This window comes from Notechis scutatus, chromosome 15 (assembly GCF_049901735.1).
Source record: "Notechis scutatus isolate UNSWTSFEM ecotype Mainland chromosome 15, rNotScu1.2, whole genome shotgun sequence".
In the NCBI taxonomy this organism is placed as follows: Eukaryota; Metazoa; Chordata; class Lepidosauria; order Squamata; family Elapidae; genus Notechis; species Notechis scutatus.
Genome location: NC_142023.1, coordinates 9,699,647 through 9,718,922, shown reverse-complemented (window position 1 = coordinate 9,718,922; position 19,276 = coordinate 9,699,647). Strand labels below are relative to the sequence as shown.

Genomic DNA, 19,276 nt, shown 5'->3' with positions numbered 1-19,276 from the left:
TAGGGCAGCATGGCCCTAAAACAGGTTTTAAATCCAGACTTAATAGCAAATCCTTCTCCTATGGCTCCTCCTTCCCTTCCCAAGCAAAAAAAAAAAACCCCAAAGAAATGGAATTCTAAAGAATTGGAATTCTAATTCTCTTCGTTGCCAAAGGGACGGTTGCTAGGGTAAAAAAAAAAAGCCAATTCAGAATATTTCCACCGCTGAAATCCCAGCCCTGCTCAGATCCCCATAATGCACAGAGATGTGGCTTTTGGGGCTCACAATTTGGCATTTTGTCACCTTGCTAATTTCCCTGCTACTGGTTTTGGAGTGAAAGCTCTCTGAGGAGCTGTAGGCCAGAGACGGTAGACCAGGGGTGTCCAACCTTGGCAACTTTAAGACTTGTGGACTTCAACTCCCAGAATTCCTCAGCCAGCAAAGCTGGCTGAGGAATTCTGGGAGTTGAAGTCCACAAGTCTTAAAGTTGCCAAGGTTGGACACCCCTGCGGTAGACTATCCAGAATGAGTCCTTTACTAATCACCTCTCTACCTGTTAATCGCCTACACACATTAACAGAGAGATACAATCAAGATCAAGTGAGGTACTAATACCACTCTACAAAGCCTTAGTAAGCCCACACTGATGATACTGCACCCAGTTTTGGTCACCATGTTATAAAAAAGATGTTGAGACTCTAGAAACAGTGCAGAGAAGAGCAACCAGGGTGATGAGGGGACTGGAGGCTCAAAGATACGACGAACGGTTGCAGAAACTAGGCCTGGCTAGTCTAGGGAAGAGAAGGACCAGGGGAGACAGGATAGTCGCTTTCCAATATTTGAGGGGCTGCCCCCAAAACGAGGGAGTCAAGCTATTCTCCAAAGCACCTGAGGGTAGGACAAGAAACAAGATGGAGAGAAGCAGGAGGAGGAATACCGAAGGAGGAATTTCCCAGCAGGGAGAAGAATTAACCAGTGGAATGGTTTGCCTTCGGAAGTTGTGGGGGCTCCATCCCTTGACACTTTCAAGAAGAGACTGGACTGCCATCTGTCAGAAATGGAGTAGGGTCTCCTGCTTGGGCAGAGGGTTGGACTAGATGACCTACAAGGCCCCTTCCAACTTTGTTAATCTATATCTGTATCCTTCAGGTTAAAGGAAGAGAGACCAGCAACTCATCAAACAAAGCAACACAGAGTTTTCACTTGAGGCCTCCATGATGACCTCACTTCCAGCACATTATGGCATGATCTAACTTTCTGGAGAAGTCTCTAATGCCAGGAAAAGCGGAAGAGAAGAGAAGAAGAGGATGACGATGAGCAAGGGTGATGGGCTCAAGGGCAATCAGTCCATTCTTGCAAGAGCTGAAGGACTAGGTTAGAGACGGATCGTCCAGAGAAGACCTCTATGTGGCTGCGAAGAGTTGATGTGTTGATGAGTTGACTCATTTTCAATTAATCAACCTTGCTCTCTTGAAAAGTCTATAATGCTGGGAGAGATGGAAGAAAGGGCAGAGAAGAAGAGGGTGGACATCAACAAGGTGGAGATGGACTCAGTTAAAATGGCGATGGAGGCATCCTTGGACGAGTTGAAGGACCCGCTTAAGAACATATCATAACAGATACAATCCATATCTCCAACTTGATGGCACACAACTCATTAATCAACATGAAGACCCATCTCTCTTGAAAAATCTATAAGGTTGGGTTAACAGGAAGGAAGGAAGGAAGGAAGGAAGGAAGGAAGGAAGGAAGGAAGGAAGGAAGGAAGGAAGGAAGGAAGGAAGGAAGGAAGGAAGGAAGGAAGAGGAGGCTGACCACGAACAAGGGGGATGGGTTTGACTAAAATGGAGATGGGTTCAAAGAGGGAAGGTCTGAAATACCAGGCTGGGAACAGAACCTCCTGGAGAAAATCTATAGTTGTGGCTGCTAAGAGTCTACACCGAGTTGATGGACACCATCCATCCATCCATCCAGGTGATGGGTGTAATATTGGGAGATCCAAAGGAGCAGGATTTCCTCTCCTGAATATTCACGTATTTATTATATTCAAATTTTATTTTTCATTTTTATCAAGGTGTGCAAAAACGCAACTCCCTTTGGCTAGGTTACAGTCTGATGGATTGTGTGACTTGCAGGAAATGTCTGAGTGCGCTAACAAAATTAAGGGTGTCATTCCTCTCAGACAGATTAATCTTTTATTTCATTTATGCAATCACTAAAGGCTTGAACCACGCTTGGTGGAACCTGCTAATCGTGAGCACTAAGGACTTGGAAAAAAAAGATGACACGCTGCCCGAAGAACCTAGCAATTGTGCAAACTATGGACTAGAACCTTGATGACATTTGGCTCCTGGAAGCCAGTAATTGCAAAAACTAAGGGCTAGAACGTTGATGAAGAAGTTTTTGGAATTGAGTAAGTGCAATAACTAAGGATTAGAAACCTCATGATATTTTGCTTGTGGAACTTTGTAAATGCAAAAACTGAGGGCTAGGAACCTTTGATGATCGACGGTTAGTGGAACCTAGTCATTGTAAGCAAGGATTAAAAACTTGAGAATTTCCTGAAATGCACAGCTAGAGGAGGAATGCCCAAATATTTGCGTGCAAAACACAGTCCAGGAACTTAGTTTCCTGCACCCCTTAAGGAGTAGAGCCTTGAAATATAGACTTGTAAAAAGCTGCCAGGGGAAGTTGTCCCAGAAAACAAAACAGAATTGTCTCCCACCTATGACTTTTCATGACCAAAGGCAACGGGGGAAGCCAAATTTACTTAATGAGCACGATTCATTGCAGCGATTCGGTAGTCACTGTGGCAAAAAAAAAAGGCTAAAAAAAATTGTCCACAACTCATTTAACAAACACCGGGTTTAGCACGGGAAATTCCTACCCCAGTTGTGGATGTAATCGAGGAGTTCCCTTAAAAAGCAAACCTGTTTTTTTGCAATCCACTTCCCTCTTTGCCTTGTCTTTTCTTGCACTCACCAATCACAAATCTCAAAGCCTAAGACGATCCATAAGACCATATTAACTGTGGAACTACAAGTCCCATAAGTCCCAGAACAGAGGCAGAGGATGCTGGAGCCTGGGATCTACCCAGATCTAGAGGTGGCCCATATCCTGGCTGACAGAATAGTCAGCTCAAATCTGGAGCTTACTAAATGCCGAATCAACGAAATTGTTAACCTCTCCTTGAAAAAGTTATTTTTAATTGGTCTTTGTTCCCAATTCATTCCACCTTGCAATGAATTGGAAACAATTGGAGCATTTGCACCAAGACAAATTCCTTGTGTGTCCAATCACATTTGGCCAATAAAGAATTATATTCTATATTCTATATTCTATTCTCTCTTGGACAGCCCTTTTTAATTTAGCCTTTTTAGCTTTTAACATTTTTTTACAGCCGCTGCAGAAAATAAAAGAAAAAGGAGGGAGAGGGAAAACACCACTATTTTGGAATGTTTCCATCAAGGAAGCAACCTGCAAATATTTTCAGATCCTCAATTAAAAATAATAAAGCGATAAACAATCAAGGGGGGGGGCAGAATTCATTTCTAACCGTGAAAGGGCTGGGAGTTAAAAGGAGACACAATTGCTCACTTTGTTAAGAGGCAACGAAAGTGTGATTAAAATGCACGCACGCTTGGAAATTTCTTTGAATATCTTCCTAGAAGATTTCAAACAAAAGGTTTACGGGAGGCCTGGAAAATTACATATACTTCTCTTTTTGATAATTTCGGTGGCCAAGGTTGGACACAAATCCCAACTTTGAATATACACGAAATAGACCAACTGAAATGACCGATTCAAAGAATTGATTTTCTGCCTCCTCCCCAAATCTCGTCCATTTAGGGTTGTTTAGACAAAACTTTGGCTGACCCCAACCCAGCAAAAGGTTGACCCCCCTCTTCTCTGGGTCAGCCCGTCAAATATTGGAAGACCCCGTAATCCTCCTCTTGGTTAGACCACCTAGCTCCCACAACCGTTCATCGCAGGCTTTAGCTTCCAAGACAATAAGCAGAGCAAGAAGAATTTTTTTAAAAAAAAAATACAATTATATAAAAAGGCGGTGGGATAATGGTAGGTGCCTAAGCATACTAAAGTTCAGGCTGTCCAGGGGATATCCAGAGTTGCTGGAAAAGGCTTTGGTGGGTCTCTCCTTTGATGTTCTAGATCTTGGGGTTCTAGCGACCAGATAATGGGACAGGAGGTGAAGGATCTCTTAATTCCATCCAGTTCACCCATAATCCCCCTTACATTTCCTTCGCCCCCAAAACACCTGGCACTGCTGCCTTTAATTTTTTTGGGTGGTGGGTGGGAACAAGGCAATTGTCTTGTTTCCGAATGCCATCACTCTGCTAAACAACTAATTCACACCGTCAAACTATTTACTAAGACTGTATTACTATTCTTATTCTCATCCTTCCTATTCCCCGTCTCTTCCCACTTATGACTATAACCGTGTTGCTTGTATCAACTAGACACAAGAACAGTTTCCCCCCGAAAGCCATCACTCTGCTAAACAAATAATTCCCTCAACACTGTTCAACTATTTACTAAGTCTGCATTATTATTACTATTAATCTTCCCATCACTCCTTATCACCCATCCCCTCCCACTTGTGACTGTATGACTGTAACTTTGTCGCTTGTATCCTTACCATTTATATGGACTGTTTCCTAGTATGATTTGATGGCTTATTGTACTCTGCGGCTATTGTTAAGTGTTGGGCCTTATGATTCTTGATGAATGTATCTTTTCTTTTATGTACACTGAGAGCTTATGCACCAAAGACAAATTCCTTGTGTGTCCAGCCACATTTGGCCAATAAAAGAATTCTATTCTATTCTTTACAACTTATATTGTTTTATTGTTCCCTAGTATGATCTGATTGCTTATTAGTAACCGAAGTGTTGTGTCTTATGATTCTTGATGATGTATTTTATTTTCTTCTTCATGTACACTGATACACAGCGTTGTGAGCCAAGGAGCCACCAAAGGAGGGGAGGGGGGACAAGATTTCCACTCAGGAATGGTGGCACCCTGGCAGTGCCACCCACCCACCCTGCTGCTGAACCACGAGCTTTGCATTTCTCCCACCCTCGGCGTGGTGGGGCCGGCAGCCGCCCGGCCTTTGGGCGTGAAACATTTGCTGCAAAGGTCCTGAGGTGCAGAACTTGACCCCGATACCCCACATCTCATCTCGCATCTGTGCACATCTGGCTTGCATTACAAGGGGCGTTTGCTTCCTCGACAACAATCGCTTTGCGTCTTGCTGAGGGGAAAGGAGGGAAAAAGAGAAGAATTCGCAGCGAAGGAGTGCCAAGGAATAATATATATATGCGCTTTTAATCCACGTTCCATCGGGAGAAAGAAAAGGAGGGAGCTAGGACTTGCTTTCCGAAGAGAAAATAATTAAAAACGGGGCTATTCCTAACCAAGGAGAGAAGCAACCTGGAATTAAGGAGAAACAATAAAGAACAGCTTCCCTTCAGAAGTTGTGGGTGCTCCAACACCGGAGAGGCTTTTAAGAAGAGATTAGACAACCATTTCTCTGGAATGATATAGATCTCCTTTTTGAGCAGGGGGTTGGACTAGAGGACCTCCAAGGTCCCCTTCCAACTCTGTTATTCTATTATTCTGTTACTAGATTAACTGTTGTAAATTGAGCACTGCCTGTGTGTGTGTGTCGATTTGAGAGGGCAAGTACAGAGTACACACACACACACACACACACACACAACCCCAGACCATGCCAGGAAGTCCGTGACGGTCTGGTAAGCCAGCCTTTAGCCTTTAGGCCAGCAACGTCTCCTCTTGCGATACCTCCAGGCGAGAGCAGCGGTAAAAGTTTATCTGGAGCCGCACACTCGCAGCCTTGTAACTTAAGAAGGAAACACCGTCCATCCTTGTCGTTATGGGAACAAATAGCTGGTTACACCCAGGGACCTGCCGACTGCTTCTTCAGCCCAGGCGTCGCTCAGAAAGAAAGACTTGTAGACATCTAGGGAGCCTTAGAGATCTTCTAGCCCAACCCAAGGGGACCTCATGTGGGATATTGCATCCCGTTTTGGTTGGCACAATGCAAAAAAAAAAAGAGAGAGAGGTTGAGATTTCTAGAAAGAGTGCAGAGAAGAGCCAGAAAGATGATTAGAGGGGCTGGAAGCTAAACCAAAGGAAGAATGGTTGCAGGAACTGACTATGTCTAATTTAAAGAAGAAAAGGGTTAGGGAGACACAATAGCAGCCTTCCAATATTTGAGAGGGGGTCACAAAGAAGAGGGGTGTGTGTGTGTGAACCTATTCTCCAAAGCACCCTGAGAGCAGGGCAAGGAGTAACTGACGGAAGCTTATCGAAGAAAGATCCAACTTAGAACTAAGGAGACGTTTTCTAACAATTCATCAATGAAATAGAATTGCCTTTAGAAGCTGTGGATGCTCTCATCATCGGAGGTTTTTTTTTTTTAAAGAAGAGATTGGACAACCACTTGCCAGAATGGTATGAAGTTTCCTGCCTTCTAGGCTGGACTAGAAGACCTTCAAGGTCCCTTCCAGACCGATGAATTTGTGTAATTTACCTTAACATGCTTTACAAGCTACTGAAAAAAGGATCAGTGCTCAATTCCCATTTTGGTTAATTCAGCTTAAAGTCTGATTTTTTTCTCCCCCCCACCCCCAATGGTAGCTTCAAAAGTTGGACTGGGCCTATGTTTGCCCCCAGATGGGGAGGAGGAAAAGGGAAACAACCTCTGGTTATTGCAATGTTGAAAGGCTTAAGAGGAAAACAAACCAGAAGCGTTCAGTATTTCCGACTTTGTTCAGCTGCGGTTCATTAAAAGGGCACTAAAAATAATAATTTTTTTAAAAAAGGATCCTGGATGGTTGACTGAAGAGTTTTCTTTCCAAGCCTCAGTCTTTGCTGCATGACACAGCACAAATCTCTCTCTCAACACACACACACACACACAAACACACAGCATCTACTACACTCAGTTTGGTGGGGCCAAAAAGCTCAGGGGTGTTCTTCCTGCCTTCCCAGGCGCCGCTTGGAAACTGAACGGAGACCCTAGCTGGATCTGCAGGGGGGGAAACTGCCCTCCATGCATAACCCACCCCACATCAAGGAAAGATGCTTGCAAGTAACATGCAAAAAAGTGCTTCTCTCTTCCCTCTCTTTCCTTCTTTCCTTCCCTCCCTCCTTCCTTCTTTACTTTTTTTCTTTTCTTTCTCTCTTCCTTTCCCTCCCAGAGGGGTTTGGGGGAGAGAGGAGAGCATTCTGCTTGGAATAACCCAACCTCCCCCACCTCAAAATAAAATAAAATAAATAAATTTGGCAGCTGTGGGGTTTCGAGCAACTCCCAAAGTAACTTCCACGTCCTCCAGCCTGGGAATGAAAGAAAAGTATTAGCAGCTGCAGGAGTGACTGGGGCCATTTGAGTACAAAGCTCTTAAGCGTCTCCAAAATCAGAAATTAAGAATTAGATGGGCTATTCTGAGCCTTCGGAATGCGGGAACCAAAAGCCAGCCCCAAGGCTCTAGTCCTCATGATTCCTCCCCTCGCCTGCCAGATGGAGGCTGGATTAGTGAATCGCAAAGGAGTCTCTGCGTTTTGTGGGTGAGTCAGGCAGGGTCTTATTCTCCTGCGGATTTTCTTTGCAGAAGTATTTTTAGAGAATGGGGCCCGTGGCTCTTTCCTGGCTGGATCAGGCCCCAAAGAAGACACCCCGCACCCCTGGAATTCTTCACACCCAGTCTTTGCAAAATATAAAGTGGTCCCCACAGGCTCATCAATCCTATGATAGGGAATACTTCACTCCTTCCTTCCTTTCCTTCCCTTTTTCTTCCTTCCTTCCCTCTCTCACACTTTCCTTCCTTTATTCTTCTACCTTCTATTCTTCTTCTACCTACTATTCTTCTACCTTCCCTCTCCTTCCTTCCCTTCCTCCCTATCTTTTTCTCCCTTCCTTCCCTCTCTTGCCTTCCTTCTTTCCTTCCCTTTTTCTTCTTTCCTTGTCTCTCACCTTCCTTCCTTTCCTCCCTTTTATTCTTCTACTTTCCCTCTCCTTCCTTCCCTTCCTCCCTATCTTTTTTCTTCCTTCCTTCCCTCTCTTGCCTTCCTTCTTTCCTTCCTTTTTCTTCTTTCCTTGTCTCTCACCTTCCTTCCTTTCCTCCCTTTTATTCTTCTATCTTCCCTCTCCTTCCTTCCCTTCCTCCCTAAGTTTTTTTTCCCCTTCCTTCCTCTTCCTTCCTTCCTTCCCTCCTTTTACCTTCCTTCCTCCTCTCTGTCACCTTTCTTCCTTTCCTCCCTTTTTCCTTCCTTTCCTCCCTTCTTCCTTCCCTTCCTCCCTATCTTTTTCTCCCTTCCTTCCCTCTCTCGCCTCCCTCCCTCCCTTCCCAAAGGCTGTGGCTGAACATCATTCTGCACCAGCCTCCACCATACAAAAAAAAAAAAAGCAAAAAATAAAATAACAGGCAAGGAAAGTGGGAACGGAAAGGCAAAGTTGCTGAATGCATCCGTGTTCCTCTCTTTTATTTCCTCCGGCCCTCCTCGGAGCTGAGCTCGCAAGGACACGCGCGCACACACACACACAAAAACCCCAAACAACACCCCTTTTGTGATGCTGGACTGAGGGATCCCTTGTGTGGTGTACCCAGGGCCTGCACGCAGCTCCCGCAAAGCCTCCCTTGCTGAATGTTTGGCTGCCCTTGGCTGGTCGAAGAAAAATGGCCAGATTTGGTTCTCTTGCTAGAGAACAAAAGAGCCAGAGAATCAGAAGGGGTTGTTTTTTTCGGGCCGGGTGGGATTTAAATAGGTCTAGCTCCAAAAGACTTTCAGATCAGAAAAACAGGAAAATCAACATCCGAGTTTGTTAGCCGCTTTTAGTTCAATCCCTCCACTCATGAAAACATTTAAAGGAGGCCGAATGCTGTGGTCCAAACCAACTGCAGAATAATTCAGTTGGAAATGACCTTGGAGGTCTTCTAGTCCAACCCACCTGCTGAAGCAGGAAACGCCACTGCAGACAAATCCATCCCCTTCTTAAAAAACCTCCAATGTTGCAGCATTTACAACTTCTGGTGGCAAGTTGTCCCACTGATTAATTGTTCTCACTGTCAGGAAATTCCCCCTTCGTTCTGGGTTGCTTCTCTCCTTGGTTAGTTTCCATCCTTATTGCTTCTTGTCCTGCCTTCTGGGGCTTTGGAGGATAGCTTGGCTCCCTCTTCTTTGGTGGCAGCCCCTCAGATATTGGAAGACCGCTATCAAGTCACCCCCAAACCTTCTCTTCTTTAGACTACTAGACCTACAGAACTCCTGCAACCGTATGTTTTAGCCTCCAGTCCCCTCATCATCCTGGTTGCTCTTCTCTGCACTTTTTCTAGAGTCTCAACATCTTTTTTTTATAGCGTGGTGACCAAAACTGGACGCAGTACTCAAGGTGTGGTCTTACTAAGGCTTTAAAGGCAGTTTGTGAGCCCTGAAGGCTGGGTTTGCACCCCAAGGTTGGTGAATCGGGTCGCAGTGGGAACTCAGCCAGCGGGGCTGGGTTCAAAACCTGAGCCATGTTAGTTTGCAGGGAATAAACAAGCAATGTATTAAATCAAGGGAGCCTCTTGCATCAGGCCAGCTGGGATTTCTGACGTTGAAATGATGTCCCTGATTGAGAGAAGCCGACTCCAAACGGGTGGAAAATATGTAATTATAGTACAGGTAAGTCCTCCACTTACGGCCAAAATGGAGCTCTGAGATTTCTGTGGTGCAGCGAGACATCTGTTTAAGTGAGAAGGTCGCAAAAGGCGATCAAATGATCCCAGGTTAAGAGAAAGAGCTTGATTCAATCTCCTGGCTATTCTTTCAAAATTACCTTTACAAACCTGATCCGAAAACACCAATCTGGAAATGGCTGCCATTTGCCAGAAATGGTGTAGGGTCTCTCGCTTGGGCGGGGAGGGGGTTGGACTAGATGACCTACAAGGTCCCTTCCAACTCTGATTATCTGTAAATGCACTTTTTCAATATTAAACCCCCCACATACAAAAAAAAGGGCTGACCTTCTCTAACCAGCCTTCCCAGAGATGATAAAATTGTAGAGCAGGCTGGGGGGAAAAAATGGGTAAAACTGCAACAACAATTTAATCAACGTGGAAATAGTTGAATCAAAGCCAAATCGCGCGGGTTAAATATCTAGTTTTGTGTGTGTGTGTGTGTGTGTGTGTGTGTGTGTTTATATTAAACAGGTCCAACTTTTTACATTGTTTTGAAAGAGATCTATTAATCCAATATATATTCTTTGTGATCGGCTTGGATGGTCAAGAATGAGGAGTTTTAGCCAAGTAAAGCAAAGTTTATATAGGCAAACTGACCATATGAAAAAAAAAAAAAAAGGAGAATGCTTGTTAAGTACATGATGAGAAACGTGGTGGACAAATTCAGGATAAAATTCCACAATTCAAGTTGAAATTCTAAGGCGATTGTTTGACACCGACGGTATCTGGAAGGCAGCGGAATAACAAAATGCACGGTGTCCACAAAGAACAATGACTTTTGAGCATTGCACCACAGAGGGTTTTTCAGCAAACTCAGTTATTCAAATCGGGGGTATAAGGGAAGTGACCGGAAAAATAAAGGGGAAATAAAAACTCTTCAATATTGATGATGTTGACACATAATGGAAAGAATTTTTTAACATGATGTTCTGGTCAAAATCCCAACAAGGCAGAATTCATTGTTTGCAGAGATAAGCAAAGTTCAAACGAGCAGGAAGTCTTTTCACCCCTGTTCAAACTCTAGAAAGTTCTAGCTTTTCTTCTCAACCCCCCCCCAAAAGCCACCAAACGCCCCAATTCTGGTGTTTTGCAGAGGGAAAAATATTCTTCAGCGTTTTCTGATTAACAGCGGTCATTCAATGTAACAACAACAAACAGCCTCTTTTCTAAATGACTCTTTTCTTCCTTGTTTTGAACAAAAAAACAACTCCTCCCAACAGTGTATCAATAAAGCATTAGAAAGGAACAGCGGAGTAACGAAAGAGGACACAAGCAAAGCTTACACAAAGATGAGAGGGGAGAGGGATTTGGGGGAGTGTGGGTCTCCGTTTGTGTTGATTTGCAACATTAAAGAAGGAAAAGACACAGAGAGTCCTTGTCTTAATGACCAACAATTGGCACCTCCGTTGTTAAGCAAGTCGGGCCTTTTTTGGGAGGGCGAGGCCACCGTTGAGCCAATTCCTGCAGCTGTTAAGTGAATCGCACGCCGTTAAGCGAATCTGGCTTCCTCCAGTGACTTTCCTTAGAAGGTTTGCAAATGGAGGTTCGCGTGGCTCTCCAGAATGCTGCAACTGTCACATATACCGGCCAGTTGCCAAGCAAACTGAATTTTGATCATGGGACTGCGGGGAACGCAGCGACGGTCGTAAATGTGAGGACTGGGGTTACAAAGATCCTTTTTTTTCCTCCCCAGGGACTATGTAACTTTGAATGGGGTGCGTGTGTCTTTCTCAGAACCTGATCCAGCCAAGAAAGAACCATGTGCCCAGTTTTCTAGACCATGAGGACTAGAGCCTTGGGTTCCCACATATTTTTTTATTTTGAAATCCAGCATCTTGCAGCGGAAGGGAGGGGAATGGGGGAATGGGGAGGAATCATGAGGACTAGAGCCTTGGGGCTGGCTTTTGGTGTGTCCCCCCACCCCCATTCTGGAGGGGGAAGGCTCAAAATGAATGTTAGCCTTCCCTAATGATACAGAAACTGAAAGCAGCTAATGACAATGACTTTTAAAAGTTTAAAATAATCCTTTAAATGACCCTTTAAAGTTTCTTTAAAGGATAAGAGGTTTTTTTGGGAAAATAGCCAAGGGTGAATTTGGTTATCCTATCCTGTTGTTAGTGACAAGATACCGAGATACGTTTCCAACCAAACCTCTGGAGTTTTGAGCGTTGCATAAACTCGGCGAATTGCAATTTAATCCGTAAAGTGCGCTTAAAATGGTTGTGTTTCTCTCTGTTGACGCTGGGAAGCTTCCCAGGCTGGGCCGGGCCAGAAAAATTGCAGTGCTGTTTTATTCTCCAGAGCCAAACTGCACAAGTTGTGTGTTCCCTGCTAATCCTCAGGTTTTAAGAACTGTTGGGAAGGAGGAGGAGGAGGAGGAGGAGGAGGAGGAGGAGGAGGAGGAGGAGGAGGAGGAGGAGGAGGAGGAGGAGGAGGAGGGAGGAGGAGGAGGAGGAGAGAAGAAGAAGAAGAAGAAGAAGAAGAAGAAGAAGAAGAAGAAGAAGAAGAAGAAGAAGAAGAGAAGAAGGAGGAGAAGAAGGAGAAGGAGAGGAAGAGGAAGAAGAAGAAAGAAGAAAGAAGTTGTGTGTTCCCTGCTAATCCTCAGGTTTTAAGAACTGTTGGGAAGGAGGAGGAGGAGGAGGAGGAGGAGGAGGAGGAGGAGGAGGAGGAGGAGGAGGAGGAGGAGGAGGAAGAAGAAGAAGAAGAAGAAGAAGAAGAAGAAGAAGAAGAAGAAGAAGAAGAAGAAGAAGAAGAAGAAGAAGAAGAAGAAGAAGAAGAAGAAGAAGAAGAAGAAGAAGAAGAAGAAAGAAGAAGAAGAAAACTGCGATGAAGAATAAAAATGATTAAAGGGGAAGAAAAAAAAAAGTAGAAATGAAGCCGAACTGGATAAGTTCAGGCTTGAGAAATAATATATATATAAACTAATAAACTTTTATTAGTCCAGAGTAAAGAACAAGAGAACAAAGGTTTTAAGTTACAAGAGAAGGCAAGAAATCTCATTGAAGGTTAGGAAAATCTTCGAGGCCCCAAGAAAGTCCCTATTTGAGGACAATATTTTCCCGGTAGGGGTAGGCAATGACAGAAAACTTCTGCCTTTGCAGCCTTGGAGGGCGTTCCCGATCATCGACCCTGGCCAGCCCCCAACGGAAACAGGATGCTAGGTTAAAATGGACCTTGAACCTAATCCAAGTGAGGACGGTAATGAGGGAAGTTCATGCAATATGCAGCCATATCCCTTTTCAGCGACGGTAAGCAATCCAGGCCCCATTAGAGCGAGGTGAAAGCGGGGGAATCATGGATGGATGGAAGGAAGGAAGGAAAATGAGAGGGAGGGAGGAATGGAGGAAGGGAGAGGAAGGGAGGAAAGAAGGAAGGGAGGACAATAAGGGAGCAAGGAAGGAAGGAGAATGGAGGGAGGAGGGAGGGAAAGGAAGGGAGGAAGGAAGGAGAATGAGAGGGAGGGAGAGAGAAAGGAAGGAGAATGAGAATGGAGGGAGGGAGGAAAGAGGGGGGAAGGAAGGAAGGAAGGAAGGAAGGAAGGAAGGAAGGAAGGAAGGAAGGAAGGAAGGAAGGAAGGAAGGAAGGACATGAAATAACCCTTTTAGCAGCAGCTGTAAAAATACTGAGACAAAGAAAATATATTTTTCCTCCCCTCTGCAACCTGGCAGTCCCAATACACACAAACAAAACACACACACACACAGAGCTCCCAAATGTCTGAAACTAAAGCCCTCCTTTTCTTGCCAACTCTGAGGTTGAAGAAACAGGATTTAATGGGAAGCAGATGATGTGGGTTTGGCTTTATTCAACACCCCCCAGAAGGGGAAAGGGGGCCCACCAGCCCACCCACAAGAAGCAGACCCACCTCCCTCTCCTCTCCACATCAGAGGCAAAATGCAAGGAGAAGCAGGGTTAGAGGTTTTGGGAAGGGCACCCATAAAACACTTAAGCGATAATAACAAGGGTGGGGGGGGGGGGAGGAAATAATAAGTAAAAGTTCTTTGGCGCCCAAACAGGAAATCCGAAGAGGGTTAAGCCTTGCGGAAATAAATGAAGGCAATATTCCTTGGATCAATGGGGAAGGGGAGAAATAAACCCGAGATGTATTAAAGGTGGTCTCCTTACTGGACCAATTTAAGGATTGGAGAATCCTTCCTTCCTTCCTGCTGGTTGGTGGGAAGAAAGGAAGACCGAACCGGAAACTCTGCTGGGATTTCGCATTTGTTGAATTACTCCCAGGTGAGTTCACAGGCCAACCCTAAACTGTTCCTTCTGTTTCACTACATCCTTCAGAGGAGGAAGAGGAGGAGGGGGAGAGGAGGGGGAGGAAGAGGAGGAGAAGAGGAGGAGGAAGAGAAGAAGAGGAGGAGGAGAAGAAGAAGAGGAGGAGGAGGAGAAGAGGAGGAGGAGGAGAAGAGGAGGAGGAGGAGGAGAAGAGGAGGAGGAGGAGGAGGAGAGGAGAAGAAGAAGAAGAAGAGGACGAGGAGAAGAAGAGAATGAGGAGGAGAAGAAGAAGAGGAGGAGGAGGAGGAGGAGAAGAGGACGAGGAGGAGAAGAAAAGGAGGAGGAGAAGAGGAGGAGGAGGAGAGGAGAAGGAGGAGAAGAGGAGAAGGAGGAGGAGGTGATGAAGGGTAAATGCACCCCAAGTGACTACTTTCCCTTTCCAAGCAAGTACAGCTAGTCCTTGTTATTACAACAGTTCGTTTTAGTGACCGTTCAAAGTTACAACGGCACTGAAAAAAAGTGGCCGAGGACTGTTTTCCACCCTCCACGACTGATGCACCAGCCCCGTGATCAAAATTCGGCCACCGACTCATATTTATGATGTTCTCAGGGTCATCAGGATCCAGCCAGGTCCATGCGAAAGCCAGGTTCACTTAACCACCGGGTTTACTAACCTTCACAACGGCGGTGACTCCCTTCAAACTGTGGCCAGAAGGGTCATAAATACGGGGCAACATGCACCTGTCTCCCTTAGCAACAGAAATTCCGGGCTCGCTTGTGGTCGTACGTCGAGGACTCCCCGTTATCAAACGTTGGGGACCTTCTACACTCTCGGCTAATAAATAAACGACAAGCAGCCTAACCAGGGTTCAGCGCAGCCAATCCAACGGCAATTTCAGCGCAGTTTCTAAATCTGGAGTGTCTTGGCAGGCAGGAAGGAACAGCTTGGAGCAAAAAGTCTGAAAATAATTCCCTACAGGAAGTCTCCCTCCCTCCATTCCTGCCGAGCGGCCTCCCTGCCGAGACTCCATATCTCCATATTAAGGACAGTTCTCACTTGGCTCAATGGTTAATGATGCTGAGCTTATCAACTGGAGAGCTGGCAGCTCAGGTTCGAGACCCAAGTGCAGTGAGCGTGGGTGAGCTCCCGTTTCTTGCTCCAGCTCCTGCCAGGTTCGAGACCTGAGCGCTGTGGGACTGGGTGAGCTCCTGTTCCTTGCTCCAGCTCCTGCACATCTAGCCGTTCGAAAGCATGCCAATGTGAGTAGATAAATAGGTACCACTTCGGCTGGCCACATAACCATGGAAAAATATATTTGGGCAACACCGCCCCCCCCTCAGCCGAGAAACAGAGATCAGCACTGTGCCTTAAAGTCGGACACATCTGGACAGGGAAACATTTACCTTTATCTAGATATGCTACCAAAATGCTCTTGGTCAGTTTGACTTATTAGTCAGAAGAAAAATGGGCCCATTTAGCCAAGAAAAATGATGTTGGATTAGATAGAAGACAGCTTAGTTTACAATCCTGTTCCCAACATGTTTTGAACAAACCAGTACCGGTTTTAGAAAGTTGGTTTCCTGCATTAGTTAGTTTGCATTTCACGGTCTTTTTGCTTTGGCTTTAGTCTTTCCAGAAAGAATCGGCTTCAATGCTAGAAAAGTCATGATTTTTATGAACAGATGACCTTTCTCCTATTGTTTTAACACAAAAGAGTCAGGAATACAAAGCAAACTTCTTCAATCCAGCCTACGTATCAATCCCTTACTTCAATTAAACACAATATTAATATTTGGAGGAAAAACCAAGCCCGGGAAATCAAAAAGGATTTTTTAAAAAAGCAATTTTGCCAGTAAAACCACGTGTTTGACCCTTTAAACTCCCAAGGAGCTGAAAGCAACATGAAGGGATCTTGATTTTGGATTCTACAATGTGCTCTAGCATCGCTGTTCCTCCAGCGAGCAAAAATATTTTAGCTGCATAGAAAAATATGCAACATTCTCGGAGTCAAATTAATCTCTGCCATCAAGTGAATAAATGACTCATAAATTTCACGTCCCCCTTACAAAGTTAAGAGAACACACAATCTTTGTGCAGATGGCAAGAATTATTCTTTCGATTGTATATAACTAAACAGCTGCCTTGAAATTCCAGAATACTAATTAATGTGCCTTAATATATCCACGGAGCTGAGCAAGGTTACAGACTTCTGTGTTCATCTTGATACACATGAACAGCCTCTTAGGAAACTCGTAACTTCCCTGAGTTTTATTTGGGGAAAATAGAATATTGCAGATGAAAATACCCTCACCAATGTTAAGACACACAAAGCTTGACTTCCAGGTCAGATCAGGGTTTGCATTGTTTCACAAAGAGGACTGGAATCTTAAGGAATGCAATCATCCTTGCATGAATGTCATTCATTCCAGATCTGAGAAACAAATGTTTGCGAGGGAGGCCATCAGCTCTCGGTTCTATGCATGCATAAATTAAAATAAAATAAAAAATTAAAATTAAAAAAAAAGTGAAGCAGGGTCAACACACATCATACTCAAGCAAATAAGGCACTAAACTGCACCGTGATTTTACTCAGAGGCTGTTCACTGAGCAGCCAGAAGAACAACAGATTCAGCATATCCTTGTTGTAGAATAAACGTTTTCTTCCAAACAAGAAGCAGGCAGGCAGGTAACTAAGAAGAGCCTTTGGGAGCTCAGGAAAGTAAGATGGATCGGAAAGGCTTTCCAAGGTTGTTTACCCTCAAATAATTTTTATTACATTTTACAAGTCGTATGCATTTTTTTTAAAAGGGAGAAAAACTAACGATGAAGAGAAACAACAGAAGAGAAGAAAGAGGAGAGGGATGGAAGTTGTGAGAAAGTATAAAGGGGGGGGGAAAGAGGGAAAAAAAACACCAAGATACACGAAGAATACCTCCGACTTCTTCTAATACAGAGATAAGTATGAAGAACGCTTCCATCCGGGCTGTAGTTTGAGATTGCAGCCTAAGGAAATACATTGAGAGTTTCTGTTGCTAAGAAGAGATCTTTGCCCAGCGAATTTGGCCCCGTGTTATGACCTTTCTTGTCACAGTTGTTAAGTGGATCGCTGCTGCCGTTAAGTGAGGAACAAGGTTGCTAAGTGAATCTTGGCTCCCCCCCCCTCGCGGACTTGGTTTGTCAAAAGATTGCAAAAGAGGGAATCACGCACTGCAATGGTCATAAATACATGCCAGCTGCCAAGTGTCCGAATTTCGTTTGTGTGACCACACCGATGCTGCAACGGTCGTTAAGCGTGAAAGACTTCCAAAGTTCAAATAAACTCCCTCCTTTCCCCCAAACACCCTGTCTTGAGGGGGTGTCACTCGGTACTCTCTTGAGCTGGGGTGGTTTTTCTTGCAGGCATTTCATTACCAAACTAAGTAACATCATCAGTGCCTGTCATCCTGTCTCCCAAAAGCTTGTCCATGCAAAATCCATCCCAGGGGTCCTTTTTTGTGTGTGCTTAGAAACAAACCTCCCCCCCCCTTTTAAACCACCTTTCAGCTCTCCAAACTGGCAGCTCAACTTTTCAAAGTGTCAATTCTCCCAAATTTGGAAGGCCTGGTATCTTTAAGCTAGAGTTGGATTCAAAGGCAGTTGTGTGTTTGTGGCTTCTGTGTTAAACCAGTCAGGCCAAGCCTATTTATTATGGAAGTGTGTGCCTCCAACAGGGTGCCATGGTGTGACTTAATCCACGCCGAGGATTTATTAAAGTGGGGGCATCTTGTTGGTGGGATTAAACTGCCCCCACCCCCACCCCCAGGGAAGATATTTAAACCTAGTTAACCTGAGGGTGTGATGTTACAGCTGACCTTCGCTGGCTTTCTATCTGTCGCTTTCTATCTCAGGATTTACTTTGACTGCGATGTTACCGAATAAGTCCCCGTTATTTAGGGTCAAGCAGGGGATGCTTTAAAGTTTAAACCTCGGTTTGCACGAGCACGATGCCCCCGCCGCCCCCCCGGCCCCTATTTACAGAGACGTGCAACAACACACAGCCCCATTTGTCACAACGAAGCGTTCTTTGTTCAACCCAGAAAGAAGCCGGAGAGAGAGAGCTCCAGTGATGCCAAGGAGCCCTGGAGAACAAGCTAGCTCCAAATCGGGGAAAGGAAAGAAGAGGCACCCCCACCCCCAAAAAAACCAAGCCAAACTAGCCGGATTGACACCCCACCCGGAACCACCCAGCATCAACCATACATCGCCCCATAAACAGGCGAGGGCACCGAGCCGGGGCACTTGGCAATGGCCATCGCCAAGTGCGCCCCAGAGCGCAGGGCGGATGGAGAGAGAAGCGCGAATTCCCGGCGCCGCGAGGGCTGGTTTGGCGAGACCAGGTGTTTTGCACGTCGTGTGACCCCCTCTTTGCAACCCCCGCAACCCCCGCTTTCCAGCCTGCGTCCCGGCCGGGTTGGTTTACCTCCAGCGGGGGCAGATCCGGATCCAGCTGGGTGAAACTGTGCAGGACCACCGGGCTGGCTTCTTCGGCAGCCACCTCCAAGCGGACGGCATCCCAGAGGCTGCGGAGCCGGCGGCAGCCTCGAAGAGGCGCTCGGGGCTGCCTTGGAGAGCCCGGGCGGAGCGCTCCTCCGGCAGCAGCTCCGACCACATGAGCGCCACCATGGAGCTGCGCCCGCCGGCCTCCGCCTTGCAGCCAGCTCGGCCGAGCGCTTTGCGGAGAGACGGCGGCGGGCGGGTGGGTGGGTGGGTGGGGTCCCCGGCGCGCTTCTTCTGCCCCCGGGGGCGGCCAGCGGCGCAGGGAGGCTTTTCGGGAGCCCCTCCCCCGGGAAGAGGGCCCGCCCCCTCCCTCCAGCAGCCCTGATGTCATTCAAACCCTGCGGCGGGGCGGGGGGGGGAGGAGAGAAAGAGGGAGGAAGAGCTCAGCTGGGAAGGAAAGGAGACCACGAGAGGCGCCCTCTGTAGGCGGAGAGGGGACGGTTTTCAACTGGGAAAAAGGCAACCGTTGTTTGTTTGTTTGTTGAGTTTGGTGTGTTTTAAGAGAATTGGCTGTTTCCCCCAGGCCATCGCGAGACGGAATGGCTAAAAATTGACTGCTTCGGAGAAAGGAAGGAAGGAAGGAAGGAAGGAAGGAAGGAAGGAAGGAAGAAAGAAAGAAAGAAAGAAAGAAAGAAAGAAAGAAAGAAAGAAAGAAAAAGAAAGAAAGAAAGAAAGAAATGTATGGAAAGGAAGGAAGGAAGGAAGAAAGAGAAGGAAAGGAAAGAAGGAAGGAAGGAAGGAAGGAAGGAAAGAAAGAAAGAAAGAAAGAAAGAAA

The 19,276-nt window shown here is 45.8% G+C and overlaps 1 protein-coding gene across 1 annotated transcript in view; it reads right to left on the bottom strand.

Annotated features, from left to right (window-relative positions):
- Positions 1-18,716, bottom strand: part of RALGDS (ral guanine nucleotide dissociation stimulator) — a 46,856-nt gene extending 28,140 nt beyond the window's left edge. The window contains 2 exon segments of the mRNA XM_087944126.1: positions 18,425-18,546; positions 18,549-18,716. Coding sequence (XP_087800252.1) covers positions 18,425-18,546; positions 18,549-18,627 — 201 coding nt within the window. The 5' untranslated portion in view covers positions 18,628-18,716.
- Between the last annotated feature and the right edge of the window lie 560 nt (positions 18,717-19,276).